The sequence below is a fragment of the Scyliorhinus torazame genome, chromosome 4, assembly GCF_047496885.1.
Source record: "Scyliorhinus torazame isolate Kashiwa2021f chromosome 4, sScyTor2.1, whole genome shotgun sequence".
NCBI lineage: Eukaryota > Metazoa > Chordata > Chondrichthyes > Carcharhiniformes > Scyliorhinidae > Scyliorhinus > Scyliorhinus torazame.
In genome coordinates this window covers 205,453,257-205,480,217 of record NC_092710.1, presented here as the reverse complement: position 1 = coordinate 205,480,217, position 26,961 = coordinate 205,453,257, and the positions used below count along the sequence as shown (strand labels likewise).

Sequence of the window (26,961 nt, the reverse complement as noted above, 5' to 3'; positions counted from 1 at the left end):
CACAGGCCACAGCCCACAGGGGCATCCGGCAGGTCATGAATGCCCTGTCTGACTGGGACGGGGACTACATTGTTTTTGACTTGGACCAGGGCCAAAAGGACGCCCATTACCGGGTTGTCACAGGTCCAGGGAGTCATAGATGCCACGCATGTTGCCCCGTGCACAACGAGCCATCAGGAGGTGCCCTATGTTAACCAAAAGGGATTCCACTCCCTCAACATACAGCTCACCTGATGAAGATAATGCATGTGTGCCCGCTTCCCATGGAGTGTCCATGACAGGTACATCCTGGTGCAGTCGGTCATCCCTGCCCTCTTTGGGGAGCACCCCAGAATGGGCGGTTGGCCCTTGGGGGATGAGGGGTATCCACTGAGGACCTAGCTAATAATGACAGTACAGAGTCCGGAGACTGAAGTGGAGACCCGGTACAACGAGGCCCATGCGGCTACCCAGGCAGTCATTGAGCGGTGCATCGGACTCAAGATGTGGTATTGACCGCTCCGGAGAAGCACTCCAGTACACTGCCCTCCAGTACACTGCACTCCAGTACACCGCACTCCAGTACTCCGCACTCCAGTACACCGCACTCCAGTACACCGCACTCCAGTACACCGCACTCCAGTACACTGCCCTCCAGTACACCGCACTCCAGTACACCGCACTCCAGTACACCGCACTCCAGTACACCGCACTCCAGTACAACGCACTCCAGTACACCGCACTCCAGTACACCGCACTCCAGTACACCGCACGCGAGTACACCGCACGCCAGTACACCGCACTCCAGTACACCGCACTCCAGTACACCGCACTCCAGTACACCGCACGCGAGTACACCGCACTCCAGTACAACGCACTCCAGTACAACGCACTCCAGTACACCGCACTCCAGTACAACGCACTCCAGTACACCGCATTTCAGTACACCGCACTCCAGTACACCGCACTCCAGTACACCGCACTCCAGTACAACGCACTCCAGTACAACGCACTCCAGTAAACCGCACTCCAGTACACCGCATTTCAGTACACCGCACTCCAGTACACCGCACTCCAGTACAATGCACTCCAGTACAACGCACTCCAGTAAACCGCACTCCAGTACACCACACTCCAGTACACCGCACTGCAGTACAACGCACTCTAGTACAACGCACTCCAGTACACCGCACTCCAGTACACCGCACTTCAGTACACCGCACTCCAGTACAACGCACTCTAGTACACCGCACTGCAGTACAACGCACTCTAGTACACCGCACTTCAGTACACTGCCCTCCAGTACACCGCCCTCCAGTACACCGCACTCCAGTACACCACAACACCGCACGCCAGTACACCGCACGCGAGTACACCGCATGCCAGTACACCGCACTCCAGTACAACGCACTCCAGTACAACGCACTCCAGTGCAACGCACTCCTGTACACTGCACTCCAGGACACCGCACTCCAGTACACCGCACTCCAGTACACCGAACTCCAGTATAACGCACTCCAGTACACCGCACTCCAGTACACCGAACTCCAGTATAACGCACTCTAGTACAACGCACTCCAGTACAATGCACTCCAGTACACCGCACGCCAGTACACCACCCTCCAGTACATCGCACGCCAGTACACCGCACTCCAGTACACCGCACTCCAGTACACTGCCCTCCAGTACACCGCACTGCAGTACACCGCCCTCCAGTACACCGCACTCCAGTACACCGCCCTCCAGTACACCGCACTCCAGTACACCGCACTCCAGTACAACGCACTCCAGTACACCGCACTCCAGTACACCGCACTCCAGTACACTGCCCTCCAGTACACTGCACTCTAGTACACTGCACTCCAGTACACCGCACTCCAGTACACTGCCCTCCAGTACACCGCACTCCAGTACACCGCCCTCCAGTACACAGCACTCCAGTACAACGCACTCCAGTACACCGCACTCCAGTACACCGCACTCCAGTACACTGCCCTCCAGTACACTGCACTCTAGTACACTGCACTCTAGTACACTGCACGCCAGTACACCGCACTCCAGTACACTGCCCTCCAGTACACCGCACTTCAGTACAACGCACTCCAGTACACCGCACTCCAGTACAACGCACTCCAGTACACCCTGCACTCTAGTACACCGCACTCCAGTACACTGCCCTCCAGTACACCGCACTCCAGTACACCGCACTCCAGTACACCGCACTCCAGTACACCGCACTCCAGTACAACGCACTCCAGTACACCCTGCACTCCAGTACACCGCACTCCAGTACAATGCACTCTAGTATACCGCACGCCAGTACACCGCACTCCAGTACACCGCACTGCAGTACAACGCACTCTAGTACAACGCACTCCAGTACACCCTGCACTCCAGTACACCGCACTCCAGTACAATGCACTCTAGTATACCGCACTCCAGTAGAACACTCTCCAGTACACCGCCCTCCAGTACACCGCCCTCCAGTTCACCGCACTCCAGTACACCACGACACCGCACGCCAGTACACCGCATGCCAGTACACCGCACGCCAGTACACCGCACGGCAGTACACCGCACTCCAGTACAACGCACTCCAGTACACCGCACTCCAGTACAACGCACTCTAGTACACCGCACTCCAGTAGAACGCCCTCCAGTACACCGCCCTCCAGTTCACCGCACTCCAGTTCACCGCACTCCAGTACACCACGACACCGCACGCCAGTACACCGCACGCCAGTACACCGCACGCCAGTACACCGCACGCCAGTACACCGCACTCCAGTACACCGCACTCCAGTACACCGCACTCCAGTACACCGCACTCTAGTACACCGCACTCCAGTACACTGCACTTTAGTACACTGCACTCCAGTACACCGCACTCCAGTACACTGCCCTCCAGTACACCGCACTCTAGTACAACGCACTCCAGTACACCGCACGCCAGTACACCGCACGCCAGTACACCGCACTCCAGTACAACGCACTCCAGTACAACGCACTCCAGTACACCGCCCTCCAGTGCAACGCACTCCAGTACACCGCACTCCAGTACACCGCACTCCAGTACACTGCCCTCCAGTACACTGCACTTTAGTACACTGCACTCCAGTACACCGCACTCCAGTACACTGCCCTCCAGTACACCGCACTCCAGTACAACGCACTCCAGTACAACGCACTCCAGTACAACGCACTCCAGTACACCGCGCTCCAGTACACCGCACTCCAGTACACCGCACTCCAGTACAACGCACTCCAGTACACCGCACTCCAGTACACCGCACTACAGTACACCGCACTCCAGTACACCGCACTCCAGTACACCGCACTCCAGTACACCGCACTCCAGTACACTGCCCTCCAGTACACCGCACTCCAGTACAATGCACTCCTGTACACCGCACTCCAGTACAACGCACTCCAGTACACCGCACTCCAGTACACCGCACTCCAGTACAACGCACTCCAGTACACCGCACTCCAGTACACCGCACTCCAGTACACTGCCCTCCAGTACACTGCACTCTAGTACACTGCAGTCCAGTACACCGCACTCCAGCACACTGCCCTCCAGTACACCGCCCTCCAGTAAACCGCACTCCAGTACAACGCACTCCAGTACACCGCACTCCAGTACACCGCACTCCAGTACACTGCCCTCCAGTACACTGCACTCTAGTACACTGCACTCCAGTACACCGCACTCCAGTACACCGCACTCCAGTACACTGCCCTCCAGTACACCGCACTCCAGTACACCACCCTCCAGTACACCGCACTCCAGTACACCGCACTCCAGTACACTGCCCTCCAGTACACCGCACTCCAGTACACCACCCTCCAGTACACCGCACTCCAGTACACCGCCCTCCAGTACAACGCACTCCAGTGCACCGCACTCCAGTACACCGCACTCCAGTACACCGCACTCCAGTACACCGCCCTCCAGTACAACGCACTCCAGTACACTGCACTCCAGTACACCGCACTCCAGTACACCGCCCTCCAGTACAACGCACTCCAGTACACTGCACTCCAGTACACCGCCCTCCAGTACACCGCACTCTAGTACACCGCACTCCAGTACACCGCCCTCCAGTACACCGCCCTCCAGTACACCGCACTCTAGTACACCGCACTCCAGTACACCACCCTCCAGTACACCGCACTCCAGTACACCGCCCTCCAGTACACCGCCCTCCAGTACACCGCACTCCAGTACACCGCACTCCAGTACACTGCCCTCCAGTACACCACACTCCAGTACACCGCACTCCAGTACAACGCACTCCAGTACACCGCACTCCAGTACACCGCACTCTAGTACACCGCACTCCAGTACACCGCACTCCAGTACACCACCCTCTAGTACACCGCACTCCAGTACACCGCCCTCCAGTACACCGCCCTCCAGTACACCGCACTCTAGTACACCGCACTCCAGTACACCACCCTCCAGTACACCGCACTCCAGTACACCGCCCTCCAGTACACCGCCCTCCAGTACACCGCACTCCAGTACACCGCACTCCAGTACACTGCACTCTAGTACACTGCACTCCAGTACACCGCACTCCAGTACACCACCCTCCAGTACACCGCACTCCAGTACACCGCACTCCAGTACACCACCCTCCAGTACACCGCACTCCAGTACACCGCACTCCAGTACACCACCCTCCAGTACACCGCACTCCAGTACACCGCACTCTAGTACACCGCACTCCAGTACACCACCCTCCAGTACACCGCACTCCAGTACACCGCACTCCAGTACACCGCACTCCAGCCCCGCACGGAGGGCAGCCCGCTTTGTTGTGGTCTGCTGTGTCCTCCACAACCTTGCACAGCAGCAGGGCAATGAGCTGGAGGTTGGTGAGGAACATACGGCCATCTCGGAGGAGGAGGTGAAGGGGGACGCGGCTGAGGATGATGATGAGGCGCCGACCAACAGGGGCTGCCGGAGGAGGCCGGGAAGAAACCTGATGCACAGCCAGAGGCTGCAGGATAGGCATCAGCGGTGAGGGCCCGACAAGCCCGGAGGGCTAACGAGGCCCTCATACTGGCCCGGTTCACCTAGGACGTGGCCTGGTCCATTCTCTCATTCTTACCCACCCGCCACCGCCAGTTCCCCCCCCCCCCAGGGTCTGTGTCGCATCACTCTAGTGTGCTGGGACTGTGTCGGCACTGTCCATGGGTCACTGACGAGGGCAGGAGGAAGACGATAACCCACAGAGAGCTGGGCGCTGGTGCCCCTCAAACTATGCCACAGTCTGCCCCCTGCCTGTCTGCTGAGTGCTCGCTCACACCCATCACGCGGCAATGCATAGCAGAAGAAAGTGTCAGAGGCTTCTTACTGGTTGAGCACAAGGGTGTATATTGTTCAGTATTACCCCCACTCTCCCCCCACCCCTTTACCCCCCACCCACCCCACATCCCCTACCTACCCCGTCCCCCCCTCCCCTGGTGCCCTCAGTGATGCTTTATGTGCTTTGCCCTCCAAGCTCTACCACTACGTCTAGTTGTGTCCCCAGGATTCACATCAGAGGTGGAGGAAGCCAGTGCATACCTCATCCCAGGCAGCACTGGCTGCCTTGTGGCTCACCCTCCAGGACCCTCATGGGAAAAGGGCATCCCTCCTGGCCTCCACCACGTCCAGGAACCTCCCTGGGTCTGCATCCCCGAATCTTAGGGCCGGTCTTCTCGGCGCCATTGTTGCGAGATGGCTAGGGTTGGCTGAGCAAGTGCAGCCCAAGTGCTGCCCGACGTCGTTAGCGGGGGGGCTGGCGAGCCCGGTTCCGGCAAATCAGCTGCCGAGCTGGTATTTGGGGCGAGAAGCCCGTGAGGCCACGTTAAGTGGACCAATTAACGTTGAATAGTGTTGCCGGCCTCGCTGGGTCGAGCGCCGGGAAACACGTGGCAATTCCTGCTCGGCTACAACACTTGGGAACTTTTCTGGAGAATCGCATCCTCAGTGTCTCATTCTGTGGGAGCGTATTTGTACAACTGGCAGTCATATCTCCTCATTGGGAGGGTACTTATTTAATTGGCAGTCTTACCCCCTCAGAACAAGAACAAAGAACAGCATAGGAACAGGCCCTTCGGCCCTTCAAGCCTGCGCCGACCATGCTGCCCGTCTATACTAAAATCTTCCACACTTCCTAGGTCCGTATCACTCTATGCCCATCCTATTCGTGTATTTGTCAAGATGCCCCTTAAATGTCACTATCGTCCCTGCTTCCACCACCTCCTCCGGTAGCGATTTCCAGGCACCCATTACCCTCTGTGTAAAAAAACTTGCCTCGTACATCTACTCTAAACCTTGCCCCTCTCACCTTAAACCTATGCCCCCTAGTAATTGGCCCCTCTACCCTGGGAAAAAGCCTCTGACTATCCACTCTGTCAATGCCCCTCATAATTTTGTAGACCTCAGTTGGAGTATATTTGTGTAACTTGTTACGACCCCAATTGATGTAATTAGTGGAAGGGCTGATCCCAGATTGGAACCTTTGCTGAAAAGACTGTGGGGCGGGATTCTCCATTGGGGGGGGGAGGGGATTCTCCATCGGGGGGGGGGAGGGGGGGTGGAACCAGAAAACAATAGTGTGAAACAGTCCGACGCATACACCGCATGTGGGTAGCTGGTGGCCTCAGTGGACTGGGCACCTGGACATGTGGCCAGAATGGATTCTGACATGTGGTGCAGGGTGGGGGTTCGCCCGCCCTCCAGGTGTGGGTGGGGGGAGTAGGGTTACGGTTGTGCGTGACGGGGGTCAGTTCCAGGGGCACCGTGTTGCCTACTCACCCTGGCCGCCCTGAGAAGGTTACGCATATTTTGCAGCACTGCTGGCCGGTCTGGATGGAGTTTCTGGTGGCACTGACCGCCACTGCCACCTGCGCCCAGACATGGCGAATACCGACGGCTGGCAGCCTCCTTCCTGGGCTGGGATTACAGGGTGGCCCGCCTCTCCTCCTCGCCATCCAGGAGGGTCTCCAGCTCGGCTACCGTAAATTGTGGGGCCGCACGTCTTGCTGCCATCTTGTTGGCTGGGGTGGTGTGTGTAGGGAGTGAAGTGTGTATATGTGGCTGCAGCTTGTCAGCCTCCTGAGTGTCAATTGCGAATCCGGCAAATCCCCACCATTTCTCATTGGAATTGATTGTGTTCCACGTGGCGCCTGTGTTGGCCCCTAAACAGTCATTGAATCGGTCCAGGTGCGGCACCAGTTTTGCTGTCATGGAACTCCAAAAATCCTGCGCCGGTGTCAAAACGTACTCTCAGGAATGGAGAATCCAGTCCCATAACTTTTACTTTTGTTCTAGAAAATGGAGGAATGGAGTCACAGGACCACTAAGTAGTTTTAAAAATAAGGGGAAAAAATGATTAAATGTAAAAGTTTGATTATTATAGAACATGCCTTTACTCCCCATTTGGTTTAACAAATACGCACAGATTTTCAGATTAACACGGATTACAAAGTACATCTTAAGCTACAATGGTTTCATTAAGAAGCAAAGTCCTTTTCAATGCACAAGATGACTGTTCTACGATACATTCCTCTCCATGCCCAAGTGAATATCTGTGAATTTCCCCTCAAAATCCCTCCAGATGATTCTTATACAATGAACTCAATGAATCTCAATGAACTGCAGCTTTGACACAAGTGAGTTCAAATTCTGCTTTCAAAACGTCACGCTTTCAAATCTTCCTTCACATTATGCTTCAATATCTCCTCTCATAATAATGCTTTCCCTTGGCGGTTTGCATGCCAATATCCAGCCCAGGTTTTATAAATGACTCTTTTAAACAAAGCTTCCACTCCGCTTTTAATGATGAATTCAGTCCCGGATTTTACACCAACCTCTTTAGGATTTCTTTGTCTTGCTTGCTGTACAACTATTCACAATTGCTTTAACTCTTCATTTTCCAACTCTGACTGAAGTGGCATCTGAAGTGTGCTGTCTCACTTCAAATCTGATTATTGCAATTGTCTCTTTAACTGAGAACACATTGTCTACTCTTTCTTGAATTCTTCTGTTAAATACCTTGGTCTCTGTTTTCTTAACTCCAGTCGTCTAAAACATTATTTCTGTCCCAATTCCTTTGTTATCTGGATGGTTCTTTGCTCCTCAGGAAAATTGCATCTTTGCAACTACCTTGTCCTGTCCAGCTTCTCCTGGTAGAGTTGAGAGCTTTTCACTCCTCGGTGTCCAGTCTCCGACTGCTCTGCCTTCTAGTTAAAACTAAGAACAAAGGAAATCCCTTCCATCTGGAAAGTAGCCTCCTCTTGCAAAGTAATGATTTCCTTCAAATTATTTTCAGGCCATAGACCTCTCTGAGGACAACAGTATCACAGTTGGAATTAAACCAACTTTCACACATATAAACACCTTTCTCCAGCATTAATCTAACTACAGATTTTAGCCTAGCAGGCACAGACTATTAAATTAAACTGATTTAAAACTATGCCTTACTTCCAATGTTTACCAATGTGAATATTGATCGCTTAAAACTACCTTTGTTTTCAAACAAACTGTCAATTGCACACCCTCACTGGGGTGGTATTTATGTGACTAAATCTCACCCCCTCACTGGGGAGGTATTTATAGAACTGTCAGTCTCACCCCCTCACTGGGGAGGTATTTATATAACTGTCAGTCTAACCCCCTCACTGGGATGGTATTTATGTAACTAAATCTCACCCCCTCACTGGGGAGGTATTTATAGAACTGTCAGTCTCACTCCCTCACTGGGGAGGTATTTATATAACTGTCAGTCTAACCCCCTCACTGGGGTGGTATTTATATAACTATCAGTCTAACCCCCTCACTGGGGTGGTAGGGGCTGGTTTAACACAGTGGGCTAAACAGCTGGCTTGTAATGCAGAACAAGGCCAGCAGCGCAGGTTCAATTCCTGTACCGGCCTCCCCGAACAGGCGCCAGAATGTGGCAACTAGGGGCTTTTCACAGTAACTTCATTGAAGTCTAATTGTGACAATAAGTGATTATTATTATTTATATAACTGCCAATCTCACCCCCTCACTGGGGTGGTATTTATATAACTGTCAATCTCACCCCCTCACTGGGGTGGTATTTATGTAACTGTCAATCTCACCCCCTCACTGGGGTGGTATTTATATAACTGTCAATCTCACCCCCTCACTGGGGTGGTATTTATGTAACTAAATCTCACCCCCTCACTGGGGTGGTATTTATATAACTGTCAATCTCACCCCCTCACTGGGGTGGTATTTATGTAACTAAATCTCACCCCCTCACTGGGGTGGTATTTATATAACTGTCAGTCTCACCCCCTCACTGGGGTGGTATTTATGTAACTAAATCTCACCCCCTCACTGGGGTGGTATTTATATAACTGTCAGTCTCACCCCCTCACTGGGGTGGTATTTATATAACTGTCAGTCTAACCCCCTCACTGGGGTGGTATTTATATAACTGTCAATCTCACCCCCTCACTGGGGTGGTATTTATATAACTGTCAATCTCACTCTCTCACTGGGGTGGTATTTATATAACTGTCAGTCTCACCCCCTCACTGGGGTGGTATTTATATAACTGTCAGTCTAACCCCCTCACTGGGGTGGTATTTATATAACTGTCAATCTCACCCCCTCACTGGGGTGGTATTTATATAACTGTCAATCTCACTCCCTCACTGGGGTGGTATTTATATAACTGTCAATCTCACCCCCTCACTGGGGTGGTATTTATGTAACTAAATTTCACCCCCTCACTGGGGTGGTATTTATATAACTGCCAATCTCACTCCCTCACTGGGGTGGTATTTATATAACTGTCAGTCTCACCCCCTCACTGGGGTGGTATTTATGTAACTAAATCTCACCCCCTCACTGGGGTGGTATTTATATAACTGTCAGTCTCACCCCCTCACTGGGGTGGTATTTATATAACTGTCAATCTCACCCCCTCACTGGGGTGGTATTTATGTAACTAAATCTCACCCCCTCACTGGGGTGGTATTTATATAACTGTCAGTCTCACCCCCTCACTGGGGTGGTATTTATATAACTGTCAATCTCACTCCCTCACTGGGGTGGTATTTATATAACTGTCAATCTCACCCCCTCACTGGGGTGGTATTTATGTAACTAAATCTCACCCCCTCACTGGGGTGGTATTTATATAACTGCCAATCTCACTCCCTCACTGGGGTGGTATTTATATAACTGTCAGTCTCACCCCCTCACTGGGGTGGTATTTATGTAACTAAATCTCACCCCCTCACTGGGGTGGTATTTATATAACTGTCAGTCTCACCCCCTCACTGGGGTGGTATTTATATAACTGTCAATCTCACCCCCTCACTGGGGTGGTATTTATGTAACTAAATCTCACCCCCTCACTGGGGTGGTATTTATATAACTGTCAGTCTCACTCCCTCACTGGGGAGGTATTTATATAACTGTCAGTCTAACCCCCTCACTGGGGTGGTATTTATATAACTGTCAATCTCACCCCCTCACTGGGGTGGTATTTATATAACTGTCAATCTCACTCCCTCACTGGGGTGGTATTTATATAACTGTCAATCTCACCCCCTCACTGGGGTGGTATTTATGTAACTAAATCTCACCCCCTCACTGGGGTGGTATTTATATAACTGCCAATCTCACTCCCTCACTGGGGTGGTATTTATATAACTGTCAGTCTCACCCCCTCACTGGGGTGGTATTTATGTAACTAAATCTCACCCCCTCACTGGGGTGGTATTTATATAACTGTCAGTCTCACCCCCTCACTGGGGTGGTATTTATATAACTGTCAATCTCACCCCCTCACTGGGGTGGTATTTATGTAACTAAATCTCACCCCCTCACTGGGGTGGTATTTATATAACTGTCAGTCTCACCCCCTCACTGGGGTGGTATTTATATAACTGTCAGTCTAACCCCCTCACTGGGGAGGTATTTATATAACTGTCAATCTCACCCCCTCACTGGGGTGGTATTTATGTAACTAAATCTCACCCCCTCACTGGGGAGGTATTTATATAACTGTCAGTCTCACCCCCTCACTGGGGTGTATTTATATAACTGTCAGTCTCACCCCCTCACTGGGGTGGTATTTATATAACTGTCAGTCTCACCCCCTCACTGGGGTGGTATTTATATAACTGTCAGTCTAACCCCCTCACTGGGGTGGTATTTATGTAACTAAATCTCACCCCCTCACTGGGGAGGTATTTATATAACTGTCAGTCTCACCCCCTCACTGGGGTGGTATTTATGTAACTAAATCTCACCCCCTCACTGGGGTGGTATTTATATAACTGTCAGTCTCACCCCCTCACTGGGGTGGTATTTATGTAACTAAATCTCACCCCCTCACTGGGGTGGTATTTATATAACTGTCAGTCTCACCCCCTCACTGGGGTGGTATTTATGTAACTAAATCTCACCCCCTCACTGGGGAGGTATTTATATAACTGTCAGTCTCACCCCCTCACTGGGGTGGTATTTATGTAACTAAATCTCACCCCCTCACTGGGGTGGTATTTATATAACTGTCAGTCTCACCCCCTCACTGGGGTGGTATTTATATAACTGTCAATCTCACCCCCTCACTGGGGTGGTATTTATATAACTGTCAGTCTCACCCCCTCACTGGGGTGGTATTTATATAACTGTCAATCTCACCCCCTCACTGGGGTGGTATTTATATAACTGTCAATCTCACCCCCTCACTGGGGTGGTATTTATATAACTGTCAATCTCACCCCCTCACTGGGGTGGTATTTATATAACTGTCAGTCTCACTCCCTCACTGGGGCGGTAATCGTTTGGCAGTCACGCCCCCTCACTAGGAGGTACTTGTGGATGTGGTAGTCATGCCCCCTCAGTGCAGAGCAAGAGGCCAGGCTGGATATGTTGCACACAGTCGGCAGAGCGAGCATGCCCCAATCTGCCCGGCTGATGTGACAAGTGATTCACGGGGCTGGGCTCTGCCTGCACCGAGATTCACTCCTACCAGGGAAATTCGTCTTTGGAATTCCGGTCACGCACGGCCAGCCAGTGGACTCTCTCTCTCTTTTCTTTGACAAACTTACCAATCCGCCCGGGAACCGCTGAAAGATTCCCCAGTCCGGGCAAGAAAGAGTTTCCTTTTGTCACATCTGTCCTTGCAACTGCAGCTGCTGGTAGTTTTGAAGAGATTGAACAGCACAAAAGGAGTCTCGGGGGAGCACCGGACGAGTGTTTCTCTATGTGGATTGCAAGGGGACGCAGCGAGAATGCGGCTGGGCTGTGTAGTGCCCTGGTTCTGGGTGTTTAGGGTGTTGGTGTTGAAGAGTCCGGCTTCAGCCGCTGGCGCCTGGAGAAGGGCAACCTTCAGTCAACACGTCGAGCTGGATGAGAATGGCAAATACCACCTGAGATGGAAGCACGATAACACGACCATCACCTTCGAGGTGGAAGTTGAGACCAGGGGCTATGTTGGACTTGGACTTTCCCCAACGGGATCCATGGCTCAGTCAGACATGGTCATTGGAGGAGTTGCCAATGGGCGCCCTTATCTCAAGGTAAGAAGTGTCCAAGTAACCATCCAATCCCATGTATCGATGTGGAACATTTCAATTACTGGATCTCAGAGATTAATGCCAAATAACCCAATAATATGCCTGCCACAAATCCAAACTGTTTTTGGCTTTCATCTATCGGTTTAGATTTGTCTCAAGTCCCATTTTGCTGCTTCTGCTGAACATCCAAAGTGGAAAAAGCGACAATGGAGTTGAATTGTTGATAAGCAAGTAAAGTGCTCAGATAAATCTGAGAGATCAGATCATCCTTTTGAATTGCAGTTCACCCCCTAATCAGATTGCAAGTAACTGTGCAGATCCTTGTTCGCCCCCTCCCCCTTCCAAGAGTTTCACATCTGTAAGAAACTCAATCCAATGATACTGTGAAATTACCATTTAGATTTCGGAGTTCCTGAGATATGTTTCAGCTACTAATTATTTACTCACAGGTTATGATCAGAGGTTTAAAAGTTTGAGAACAGAAGGAATCCAATCAATTAACTCCAAGGTTTCCAGGTTTAAAGCATATCCACTGGAGAACAAAAGTAAAAATAAGGCAGCAAACGCATTTCGGATGACTTTTTATATTAAAAGGCATCTTAAAGTCTGGTAAATTAACTTGCAATCCTATTTAGCAGGTTAGTTTAAGAAACTTCAAAAAAATTACTTCATTACTGCTTATGTCCACATCTTAAAAAATGTCTTCACAAAAGTGGCTTAATTTTGTATTAACATATTGATACTGGACATATTTGAAAAATAAGTTAGCCTGAATAGAATAAACTTTGGCAATGAAAGGTGTTAGTATACATGTATGTGAGGTGGCGACATTAGAAGATATCACATTTAGACAACATGACCTAATCCCAATGTCTCCAAGTTGGAGAGCAATGATGATATAGTACATAAAGGTGTGCTTATATAATTCAATTTTGGAAGGGTGTTATTTATGAACTATTTATGGCTGATGCTCAGATTGTGTGAAACCTGGTTTTATACAAATGTTTGCTATACATGTTCCTAAGAAAGATAATTTTTTCAGTTGGCAATCTTAGAGGCCAAGAAATTGGTCTTGATGATTTGGCAGATCATTTATTTGCTACATTACTACGATTAATTCTGGAAAATGTGAACACAAAACGAGTCAATCTCCCACAGGGTTGCACAGACACATGAAGAGTATTCAAGGCAGGCAGGGTTAAGGGCTGTGGGATAGCCAGGAACAAAGAACAAAGAAAAGTACAGCACAGGAACAGGCCCTCCGACCCTCCAAACCTGTGTCGACCATGCTGCCCATCTGAACTAAAATCTTCTACACTTCCTGGGTCCGTAACCCTATATTCCCATCCTATCCATGTATTTGTCAAGATGCCCCTTAAATGTCACTATTGTAAGAAGAGAGGAAGGGGAGAAGGGGACACATTTCTGTCACTGGCAATTGCCCTGTACAGCAGGGACGAGGAGGTTGTTCAGTTTGGGCTGAGAATTACTTCTCCTCAAGGGGAGGGGTTAGTGACAAAAATCAGGTTTGGGGTGGGGATTTTCCAGGCAAGTGGAGGCAGGTCTGGGTGCATGCAGGGAGTTCAATTCTCTGGAAGTGTTGATGGCTCAGAATCTTGACTCCATTCCACCCTCTTTTGGCTTTCCACAGGGCAGGTCCGGCAGCAGGAAACTATTTAAGACAATTAAAAAGCCAATTAAATACTTTTTTCACCCTGCATTCAGAACGTCACTGCCAGTTCCATGAGCTGCCATGAGTTCCCTGCTATTTCAACAGGTTGGAGGAGGTAAGTGTGGAGATAATGTTGACCGAGACTGATCTAGCACCAATGGAACAGTATAGCGACTGAAATTGGCAGGCCTGTGGTTCGACACAATGAAACATTAGTCCTGAAAGAAACAGTTCTCTCATCCTGAATTCACTGATTTCTTCAGGAACAGCAACATTGCCCAACAACCTTCAAGTGTCTTGGAGTCCATTGCATTGGATCTCAACCTGTCTTTTGAGACTTCCCTGTACCAGACGAGTTACCAATGCTGCAGCAGCTTGGTGCTCTGAGGAGGAAAAGCAGCAACTTGTCTCAGGGCAGCAACCACAGGGGAAGTAACTCCAGCAGCAACAGCCACTCACTGCCTTCTTGACAGAAACATGGGAATCCATGGGTCAGAGAAGGTGAAAACAGAGCTGTGCCCCCAAGGAACACTACCTGCAGCACATGGACTAATGGTGAAGACTGAATTTCCTCGACATATCTGAGCAACAGTCCATGGAAGGTTTAGACTTGTGCTAGTTAGTTGCCAACAGCTTTCTTGAAGCAAGAGGAGAAGGTGGCCATGCTAGTTAGTTGCCAACAGCCTCATCGAAGCAAGAGGAGAAGGTGGCCATGCTCTGTCCATGGCTGCCAAGTGGCCACTGCCCTCAATCTCTTTGCAAGTAGCTCAGTCCAGTGGTCTGCTGGTGACAGCTGCAGATTTCACTACCTGGACAGAGGAGATGGGAAGAAGCGTCCAATTGGTGGAATAATCGGGAAGCAGAGGACACTGGCTGAGTGAAGGTGATTGGCAGAAGAACCAAAGGGGACATGAGGAACACATTATTTACACAATGAATGGTTATGATCAGGAATGCACTGTCTGAGACTGTGGTGGAGGCAAATTCATTCATGGTGGTCACAATGGAATTAATCTAAAGAGAAAAGAATTGCAGGGCTTCGGAAAAAAAGGACAAGGGAGTGGGACTAGCTGAGTTTCTCTTGCAGAGAACTGACATTGACATGATGGACCGAATGGCCTCTTCCTACCTTTCTATGATTACATGATTCTAATTGCATTATCCAGCACACTGATGCCTTGTTTGTCAAGGCCTTCAACCATATCCAGCTTGACACAGATGAAATGTATCAAACACCAAAGGTGGTCAGCTTCATTCAAAGGATTTCCACGCATCCAGGAGTGATTGAATTCACTTATGTGGAAATCAAGGTGCTTTTAGAACAACCAGGAGTCTTCATTAATGGGAAGGGATTCCACACCGTTAATGTGCAGCTGGTTTATGACCACCACAAAAACATCATTCAAGTCTGTGCCAGTTAACCAGGAAGCTTCCATTACGCCATCTCGAGTACCACACTTATGCTCACCACCAAACAGCCTGACAGTTTGGCTTCTGGGAGACAGGGGTTACCCACTAACTGCCAGGCTGATGTCCCCAATGTGGAGCCCTACCCCAGAGATACAGGAGAGTTTTAACATCAAATGCGTCGCTACTGGGTCTTTGGCTTGCTCAAGATGAGGTTCCAGTACATTGACAGATCTGGAGGTGCATTTCAATATACCCCAGCAAGTGTCTCCAGTAGTGTTCCACTGGACTCGGGCTGATGCAAGAGGAAGTTGCAGAGCACCCAGTATCGTTGGAGCCTGATGTACTGTTGCAGCCTTCAGCCTGGCTCCCAGAGATGCTCGCGATGCCCTCACCATGGGCACATTTCACTTGAAAAGCATCCAAGCAAATTTCTTTCTGCAACTAAGACGTCTTCCTGTTACACTTTCTATTTCTTCTACATGGTACTACTCCTGTTTCAACTGACTGGAGACAGTCTTGTTTGTCACTCAGTTTGTCACTCAGTGGTGGTCATCCTCTGGGTTTCAGAGTCAAGGGGGGAGGGGGGGGGGGCGGTGCCCTGCACCTATGTAGAGGCAGATTCAGTTATTGATACGATACTACCATGGGGGAAAGAGAAAGGACCAAGAACTTGGGACACCTTTAGAAGAGTGCCCACTGCCTCGGGGCCCACTGGCATTGCCCTACAAATCAAGACCAGCTGCATGTACGTGCAGCATTGAACCATCAAGGAGATACTTTGTTCAGTTCTCTGTAAACCCGCAGACACAGTGTATGGCCATTGGTTTGGGTCAGTATGCTTCAGTAACTTACAGCACCTGACTCTCCATGAGGTTGGCTACTCTTTCAACAGAGGTGGTCATCAGTGCAAATGTGTTAGATTTCATGGCATTCATGCTAGATATGAGCTTTGCCGTTCTCTTTCCAAGAATACTCACTGGCACTGGAAATGCTGTCAGAAGCGCACACATTTTCTGTTGCTTCTCCACAAGTTCCCTTTTCGTTGATGACCCCTGAGGCTCATCTTTTGTGTCCGGCTTGAAGTGTTGTGCACACTAAGACAGGGATCCTCCACTGCTGTCCCCACTCTTTTTCACTGTGATGTGTTCCTCACCGTGTGCTACCCTATCTATCTGAGACTCTGACCCACCAAGCAGTGTGTATCTGCGCTGGCGGAGGGTGTGCAGGAGTCATGTGTTGGTGAATCCTCAGAACGCTCTCTGAGAATTCCACAGGCTCCTCCATTTGATTTAGTGAAGCACTGTGGGAGGTGGAAGACATGAATTAGTGCTGAAAGTAGGTGAAATAGGAGTTAGCATTAGCTTAGTGTAGAAATATTTGCGCTTCTGTCAGCATAGTGTAGAATATGGTATTTCATATTTTGGATGAGGATGAGTGTTATATGTTGAGATGGAGAATTGGGGAGTATGGAGAGAAAGGAATGTGTGTAATAGCAGGAGATGGCTTGGGGGAGCTGTGCAGGAGAATGCTCGGGAGATGAGAGAGTGATGGTTCTGGGTAAGAGTTGTAGGATATCCACCTTTTTGGACTTCGTGAAGCTATTAAATCTTTTGCAAGAATGACTCCAGGTTCTAGGCAGCAGGCTTCCACTGCTTTCCTTCTGTGCTCTGTGCAGCCACGCCTGCCCAGTCAGGCTGACGGAGCTTCTCCACTCACCCTCAGAGAAGAAGACTTCACTTCTGATCCTTTCAGAACTCAATGTAACCTCCAGGACCCGATGGGAGCTGGGGCTGAGGTGGCAACCCTCCCACATATTGTTTCCATTCCTGCAGGAGTTTCCTCCTCCTCACTGGTATATTCAATGCTTCACTCAGTACTGCCATTGTGAGTTCTTTAAATAGAAACCTTTAATTGTTTGTTTAAGTGCATCATTCTCCCCAACCTATTGATTAGTCAGGGAATCCGTGGTTCAGGCATAGATCAAATTAATTAATTAATGGGTTTCCAACTGACAAACGGTCTCCAGCAGGGACCACGTCCAGAAAATTCCACCAAATAAGTCAGTGACAGCTGAGAAGAAAGGCCAGGGAAATATTAATCATTGGGTGTAATTGGAAGTTGTTGCTGATATGTTGCTCTTCAGAGTTTCATAGATTATCATAGAATTTACAGTGCAGAAGGAGGCCATTCGGCCCATCGAGTCTGCATCGGCTCTTGGAAAGTGCACCCTACCCAAGGTCAACACCTCCACCCTATTCCCATAACCCAGTAACCCCCCCCCCCCGCCCAACACTAAGGGCAATTTTGGACACTAAGGGCAATGTATCATGGCCAATCCACCTAACCTGCATATCTTTGGACTGTGGGAGGAAACCGGAGCACCCGGAGGAAACCCACGCACACACTGGGAGGATGTGCAGACTCCGCACAGACAGTGACCCAAGCCAGAATCGAACCTGGAACCCTGGAGCTGTGAAGCAATTGTGCTATCCACAATGCTACCGTGCTGCCCAAAAGAGTATCCTTCCTGAGCCCACACCTCCACCCTATCCCCATAACCCTAAATGCAATTTAGCATGGCCAAACCACCTAACCTGCTCATTTTTGGACTGTGGGAGGAACAAATGATCCTGTGGAGTAGGAGTGCATGGGGTTTTTAGCAGAATGTGTTGGGGTAGAAGTGGAAGTCATAATGCTGCTCTGTAGGGACATAAGGTGATGAGAGAGGAGCAGAAGTTGAAATGTTGACTAGCATCAAGGAAATAGTCTTCATTGGAGGGTGAGAAGAGTTGATAGCACGTTGTTAGTCAGTGTGGAGATAGGAAGTCCTTTTAATTTACTCAACTTGGCTAACAAATTGCAAAGTTAAAATTTGACTCGGGTTTCCAGGGGAAACTCTTCTTTATGGCCACTCCATGCCTACAGAGTGATCCTCCGCACTACAGAACTGCCAGTGGATAGTGCCCACCCAACTCCAGCTCCTTCCCAGGGTATTGGCACAGGACTAACAATCCAGCAACCCAGCGTAGTGCTCTGGGGACCCACCACGCCAGATGGTACATTGTGAATTCAATAAAGGTCTGGAATTAAAAGTGTAATGATGTCCATGAAACCATTGTCAATTATTGTAAAAACCCATCTGGTTCACTGTCCTTTTAGGGAAAGAAATCTTCCACCCTTACCTGGTTTACATCTGACTCCAGATCCACGACAATGTGGTTGACTCTTAAATGCCCACTGAAATGGCCTAACAAGGCACTCAGTTCAAGGGAATTAGGGATGGACAATGAATGCTGGTCAAGCCAACAATCCCAGACCCCATGAATGAATAAAATAAACCTGCACCTACACCTCATCTTTCTTACTTTCTCTCCATAGCTTTTCAAAGAACACCTGGGACATTTAAACTCTTTACTTACACAATACGGCAGCCAGTGGCATAAGAAAAGGAATGTGGCGTCTGTGGAGATTTCCCCCACTGATGTCTCTGAGGTTTCCTGTATTGAATGAGTTCTACAGAACTGCCCTGAACTGAAGATTAGGGCCAACGTTTCATTTAACTTCCAGCACCAAACATTTTGGTTCAAATCTCCACAGATTTCTAATCACCTTGGCCAAATTGTTAAGCTTGAAATAGATAGATTTCTAGACTCTAAAGGTGTCAAGGGATATGGCAAGAGTACGGGAATATGGCATTGAGTTAGAGGAACAGCCAGGATCATATTGACTGGCAGAGCAGGCTAGAAAGGCAGAATGGCCTCCTCTTGATCCTATTTTCTATGTTTCTATGTCTTGCAACTTAATTTTATTCCTTACACATGAAGGCGGCACGGCAGCACAGTGGTTAGCACAGTTGCTTCACAGCTCCAGGATCCCAGGTTCAATTCCCGGCTTGGGTCACTGTCTGTGTGGAGTCTGCACGTTCCCCCCGTGTCTGTGTGGGTTTCCTCTGGGTGCTCCGGTTTCCCCCCACAGTCCAAACATTTGCAAGTTAGGTGGATTGGCCATGATAAATTGCCCTTCGTGCCCAAAATGGTTAGGTGTGGTTACTGGGTTATAGGGATAGGATGGAGGTGTGGGCTTAAGTGGTGTGTTCTTTCCAAGGATCGGTGCAGACTCAATGGGCCAAATGGCCTCCTTCTGCACTGTAAATTTTATGTCTATGTATAACATTTATATGTACAGTAATTAATCGAGGAAAGATATTCAATACATAAAATAATAGAAGCAGTTACATTTTCAGTGAGAAATTAATGCTGATGATATTTCCTAATTATGACTAGGGGCTTGTCACAGTAATTTCATTTGAAGCCTACTTGTGACAATAAGCGATTTTCATTTCATTTCATTTTTTTCAAACAGACTAAATTTACTTGACTGCAATGATTGGTGCTCAATTAAAAAATGGTTGTGAAATTTCTTGGCATGTTTATTACATGCTGAAGAAGTTCCAGTTCAGATGACTCACACAGAAAAAAGTCTTAGCTTGTTAAAACAAACCATAACCTTACTGATAGCCACAGTTTAGTGTTTAAATACTATTTGTGATGCAACAGAGAGATTAATTACTAATTAGCATTGCAGGATGGGGCTATGCCCTTGGCCATGCATGCTAGGAATTATTAATGAAGTATTGTGCCCCGAGAAAATTCTCCCAGAGAAAGTTACAGCAGCATTGCAAAACATTATAGAGGGAATTTAAAAATCCATACAGCATGTGGCATGTACTAAAGCATTGTGCATAACAACTTGCATTTTTATAAATTGGCCCATAATTGTCACTCAGTGGTGAATCGCTGAGAGATCAAGTACTCCCTGTGTTGAGAACTTTACCTCTCACAATGTACAATTGATTGTCACATAGCTTATTGGAGATTTGCAGTGTCGAGCCACAGTGATTTCATCAAACTTTCTTCGTAGCGGATCACATTCAAGAATTTTCAGATTACAAACCAGGAAATGAAAATAATCAACCCCTTTTCAAAAAAAAAAATGAAGAATGAGATAAAGATTGGGGCATAAATTATTTTAGAATTATTTTAAAAAGGCTAGTTAAAAAAATAATAACTAATCATAACAGAAAAATCTGACAACATTCTATTTTTCTTGGGGGGCCAGATTGAATTCCTTGTCTGTTCATGCCGGCGGGATTCCCTGATCCTGCTGGCAGCGCAGCCCCTCCTGTGGGATTCCCAACAGCATGGACTGGCTTCAATAGGAATTCCCATTTACAGCGGTGCAACCAGAGTCACGTCCTGATTAATCAGTAGTAGCTATTAGTCTCATTGTTGATTAAAACCTCAGCTAAACATCATTGAACAAGGCTTAACCTATAATGGGGTTTCAAACAATGTTTTCATTGTAAAAGGGAGGTTATTACCAGATCAGTTGATTTCACTGATTCCTGTGCCTTGAGGGTGTGTGGGGAGGTGGGTGAGTGGCAGGGTGTCCAGAGTGCAGCCTGTGGTGGAGCAGTGAATGACAGGCGCAACTTCAGGACTTCTGCAGTAATCTCTTGTTGCACTAAATCTTGATGCGCAATCCCCCTCTCTGGTCCTTTTTTCTCTCAGAGTTGTTCATCTATGGAATTATTTTGCCCTGAAAGTCATGGAGGTTGGGTTCAAGGCTGAGTTAGTTAGATTTTTGATCAACATGGAATCAAGGGTCATGGGGGATGGACAGGAAAGTAGAATTGAGGCCACAGCCTAATCAGCCATGATCTTATCAAATGGCAGGTTTGAGGGGCTGAATGGCCTATTCCTGCTCTTAATTCTTGTGTTCTCGTGTAATGTTGGTAAAACTTCCCAAGGTGCTTCAGACAAACATTATCAATCAATATTTTGCGCTGAGCCACGCATCAGGAGAGATGATCAAAAGCTTGGTCAAATAAATAGGTTTTAAGGAAGTGCCATAAAAGAGGAAAGGGAAGTTGAAAGGTGGAGAGATTAAAGGAGTGAATCCCAGAACTTAAGACCTTGAAAACTGCAGGCATGACAGTTAGTAGTGGAGAGAGGACAATTAATTGGGCTGCACAAGAGACCACAATTGGAGAACTGCAGGGATCTCAGAGGGCTGTCGGGCTGGAAGAGGTTACAGACATAATGTGGTAGAGAGGCGTGGTGTGGCCATGGAACCTGTTAAATTACTTATTGTAGAAGTGTGTAAACCAACAATTGTTTGAAGCTGTAACTATTTTAAATATGACTTGGTTCTTTCAATTGTACAAATATCTGACATGCTAGTTGGAATGAGAGTAATGAAGACATAATTTCCCCAGACACATGGAAAGAATCAAATTCCACTCTTGGCAACCCTGGGGCTTCAGGGTGAGGGGTGCCACACAATCAGGAGGGAAGTCCCCATGCTCACTCCCTGCAATCCACAGATGGCAAAGACGGCCTTTTCACCCAGAGACCATTTGAGGACAATTAAAGGCCGCTTAAGCAGTTCATCCTGCAACTGCAGGTAATTTACCAGCAGTCAAGAGACCTTCAGCCAAATAGGGAGGCCACTCGGTTAAATCAGATGACCTCCTTTTGTGGATTAGAGGGCACAGGGAGGGGGGCCCTCTTTATTGGGCATGCCCTGGAAACTGGAGGGTCAACCTGGCAGCAAGAATTACCCCACAGAAAGCCACCCACACTCCCCTCAGCAACTACCTCTTGTATGCCTTTCCGACACTTGCCTGACAGGCGCTGACAAATCTGATACGCCTCCTCCACGTTTCTGGTCTTGGATGCTGGGACTGAAGAGTTCCTGGCCCTCCTATTGGTTGACAACTCTTGAAGGCGGGATTTTCACCTCTACACCAGGCAGCTAATTGACTTGGTGCATAAAATTGCATTTAGGCGTCTGGAAATCGTTGTAGCGAGGTGTCCTCAGCTTCGAACTAGCCATCGGGGCCACCATGGCCACCACATCGAAGCCATTAAATGCAGCCCATTATAAGTAAATCGCTGTCAAGCCCCCCACCCCCCATCACTCCCCTGAATCACTAGCAGGCTCCACCACCCCGCCCCTCCCAACCGCTGGCAAGGGGCGGGTGTGGGGCTAGCACTCAGACAGGAGTTTCTAGGAAACTCTTCAGAACAAAGAAGCAGACTCTTTAAGAAAATTGTGGTGAGAATGAACACCTGCTGGTGGCACAGTGGTTAGCACTGTTGCCTCACGGTGCTGAGGACTCGGGTCCGATTCCGGCCCCGGCCACTGGCCGTGTGGAATTTGCACATTCTCTCCATGCCTGCGTGGATCTCACCCCTCAAACCCAAAGATGCGCAGGGTAGGTGGATTGGCCACGCTAAATTGCTTGTTAATTGGGGAAAAAAGAATTGGGTACTCTAAATTTATAATTACAAAAAAGGAAAGAGCACCCGCTCAAAGGAGGAAGCACTTAATGGACAATGAAAGGCTATAAAAACAAACAAAGCTAATTTGAAATAATTACGAGGTTATAAAATGTAGCAGATCATGAAATTGAATTTGAACAATACAATTCAAAGATTTTAGGTTCCTCAGCATGGCCAGAGGCTTGAAAACGTTTAAAGGGAATGAAATTCATATAATCCACAGAATCCCTACAGTACAGAAGGAGGCAATTTTGCTCATCGAGTCTGCATCGTCCCTCTGAAAGGCCCTCTCCCCTGCCCTATCTACGTACCCCTTCTAATATGCACATTTGTGGACACAAAGGGGTAATTTTAGCATGGCCAATCCACCTAACTTGCACATCTATGGACTGTGGGAGGAAACCGGAGCACCCAGAAGAAACTCACGTAGAGACGGGGAGAATGTGCAGACTCCACACAGCCAGTCACTCAAGGTTGGAATCGAACCCTTGTCTCTGGCACTGTGAGTCAACAGTGTTAACCACTATTGACTATGAAAAAAGCACATCAAAGATTTCTAGCACATCAAAGGGAAGACTTTCATTTTCATCTGACAGGTCATTGATATTGGCATGCTGGGAGAGTCATCAAAGGGATCTAACACATCAGAGGGAAGACTTTTAACTAAAACTTGACATGCTGAAAGATAGTTTAATGATTTGCAAAGCTATAGAGGGAAGACATGTCACATGACCCCCAGCCCGAGAAAGACCCCCGACATGAGCCCTCCCAGTCCATACTGACCACCCCTGCAATCCCCACCTCCCCTGAAGGATGCCCCGTGGCACCCTGGAGGTAAGTGTAGAGAGGATGCTTACCATACCCGACACCCCCACCTTCCACCCTACCCCCATCCGAGTCCACCGTGCCTGGACCTCACCTGTCTGGACCAGAAGAGATTGGCGCCTGTAGAACCTCCAGCTAGGGATGGAGGCATGAGCATATAGAACATAGAACATAGAACGATACAGCGCAGTACAGGCCCTTCGGCCCACGATGTTGCACCGAAACAAAAGCCATCTAACCTACACTATGCCATTATCATCCATATGTGTATCCAATAAACTTTTAAATGCCCTCAATGTTGGCGAGTTCACTACTGTAGCAGGTAGGGCATTCCACGACCTCACTACTCTTTGCGTAAAGAACCTACCTCTGACCTCTGTCCTATATCTATTACCCCTCAGTTTAAAGTTATGTCCCCTTGTGCCAGCCATTTCCATCCGCGGGAGAAGGCTCTCGCTGTCCACCCTATCCAACCCCCTGATCATTTTGTATGCCTCTATTAAGTCTCCTCTTAACCTTCTTCTCTCCAACGAAAACAACCTCAAGTCCATCAGTCTTTCCTCATAAGATTTTCCCTCCATACCAGGCAACATCCTGGTAAATCTCCTCTGCACCCGCTCCAAAGCCTCCACGTCCTTCCTATAATGCGGTGACCAGAACTGTACGCAATACTCCAAATGCGGCCGTACCAGAGTTCTGTACAGCTGCAACATGACCTCCTGACTCCGGAACTCAATCCCTCTACCAATAAAGGCCAACACTCCATAGGCCTTCTTCACAACCCTATCAACCTGGGTGGCAACTTTCAGGGATCTGCAGATATCTGTAGGCCAGAGCATTTGGCTTCAAACCAAGTAATGATATTTAAATTCATGTTGATCAGTATAATCAGGTTCTCACCTGCTCTGGGATTAGCTCCAGGCGCGATTCCTGATTTCCTGTTGAATCGGGCGTGAGTGCCAAAACGGGATTCTCATGAGGAGGAAAACATGCTGGTCTTCTATCAAGCATTATAGAGGCCAAGGTCTAATTTAAAGAATTGATTTTTTAATGTTTTTTAGAAAACGTAAACAATTATTCCTTTATGTAAATACTGAAAATTCCAGATTTGTTGGTCAATATAATTTTTAAATCGCAAAGTCTATTTATAATTGTCACAGTGAGCACAATTCCATCAGCATAGGAACAAAATTATGAAAGAAAAATACTTCTGAGTGCTTCATGGAAAATTTAACCTCTGTTGAAAGATTTAAATATGGCAATATCTTGTTGGAATATAACAACATTTTTTTACAGTGAATATTGACATTTCTAATTAAAGGATGATTTTCAGTTAAGGAGTTGTTTGGGATCAACGTTTACAAGAATGGAGCCAACTATATAATAAATCTATCCTGATACCCATCTACAATTTCCTGTTTTGGTTTTAGGAAATTTTTGCCTTTGACATATATATGTGCAGAGGAATGTAGTGAACCAACAATACAGACAGCTAAAATCATCCCAGAGCTTAAGTAATTTGTTAAGTATAGACTTGATTATAAAAACATAAACACCAAGTGGTTCACCAAGCAAGCAATGAAGGGAACAACCCAAATAAAATCAGGGAAACATGTTTTTTCAAAAAGAACATTTGAGTATAAATATCACAGATGCTGCAATATACATAATAGTTTATCCTCTATATTTATTCTTTCTTGCGATGTAGGCAATACTGACAAATCCAAAATGTATTGCCCATCCCTAATTATTCCTGTTAAAATGAGAGCTGCAGTCCGTCTGGTGTAGCTCCACCCACAGTACTGAATCCATCAACAGTGAAGCAATGGCAACATAATTCAAAGTCAAGATGGTGTGTGGCTTGGAGGGGAACATATAGGTGCTACTATTCCCAATCATCCGCTACCCTCATCCTTCTAGATGGTAGAGGTCACGGGTTTAGAAGGTGTCACCGAAGGAGACTTGGCAAGTTGGTGCCATCTTGTAGATGGTATATGCCCCTGCCACTACGTGCTGGTGGTGGAGTAAATGAATGTTGAAGGTGGTGGATGGGGTGCCATTCAAGCAGCTGTTTTCACACGTTGAGCTTCTTCAATGTTGGCACTGCATTCTTTCACCCAGGCAGGTGGAGAGTATTCCATCACACTCCTGACTTGTGCCTTGCAGTTGTTGGAAAAACTTTGGGGAAGCAGGAGGTGAGTTACTCGCTGCATAATTACCAGCCTTTGGTCTGATCTTATATGGCTGACCCAGTTCAGTTTCTAGTCAGTGGTAACCCCGATAATGTTAATAGTGGGGGGTCCAATGATGGTAATGCCATTGAATATCAAGGAGAGGTGTTTGCATTATCTTTTGTTGGAGGTGGCCATTGCCTAATATATATGTAGTGCGACTGATACTTGCTGCTTATCAGTCCATGCCTGAATGTTATACAGGCCTTTCTGCATATGGAATCAAACGGTTTCAGTATTGGTGAAGATGCAAATTGTACTCAACATTGTGCAATCGTGGATAAACATTTCACAGAGCTTTTTTCACTGATTCTGTTCTCAAATTTACCAGCATTGCTCTGGTCTCATGGTTAAGAATTCCTCAAGGAGAAAAATGTCATACACAAATCGAGTAGATCAGACTTGTCCAACCGATGGCTCGTGGGCTGATTGCGGCTCCTGAAGCCATTCGATGTGGCCCCTGGAACCAGTTTTCAAAATGCCTGTCCAGCAGGTAGGTTTGAGTGGAAGATTCTGCAGAGAGCTGCTCCTCCATTCATATGCTGTTCCTCTACCACGTTTGCTGGTGATAGGCCCAGTTCTTTCACAAGATTCCCATTTTGGCACTCACGTCCGATTCAACCAGCCATTGGGAATCCCACCTGAGGCTAGTGACCCCGGAGAATAGAATTATTAAAATACTATTAATCCCAGAGCAAGCGAGAAACCTGATTATAGCTGACCAACATGAATTTAAATTTCATCAAATGTGAGATGAAACAATCTTTGATTGGAGGAGCAGTGCACACCAGCGACGGTAAGTTTGCTGGCTGTGGGGGAACACGAGTGCTGGGATCCGGCTAGCGGGAACATGATTGCCAGGACCCGGATACTGCGAGTGAGCCTGGCACACATAATCTGATCCTCTCACACTCTGGTCATTTTTATTAATTA

General features: G+C 48.1%; 1 protein-coding gene and 1 long non-coding RNA gene across 3 annotated transcripts in view; one reads left to right on the top strand and one right to left on the bottom strand.

Moving 5' to 3' along the window:
- Positions 1-12,229, bottom strand: part of LOC140410708 (uncharacterized) — a 42,447-nt gene extending 30,218 nt beyond the window's left edge. Inside the window, exon 1 of the long non-coding RNA XR_011940711.1 lies at positions 12,077-12,229. This is a non-coding gene — a long non-coding RNA (uncharacterized lncRNA). The remainder of the gene's footprint in view (positions 1-12,076) is intronic.
- A 30-nt stretch (positions 12,230-12,259) lies between these two features.
- Positions 12,260-26,961, top strand: part of moxd1 (monooxygenase, DBH-like 1) — a 147,197-nt gene continuing 132,495 nt past the window's right edge. For both annotated transcript variants that reach the window (XM_072499145.1, XM_072499144.1), the window contains exon 1: positions 12,260-12,547. In XM_072499145.1, coding sequence (XP_072355246.1) covers positions 12,260-12,547 — 288 coding nt within the window. The remainder of the gene's footprint in view (positions 12,548-26,961) is intronic.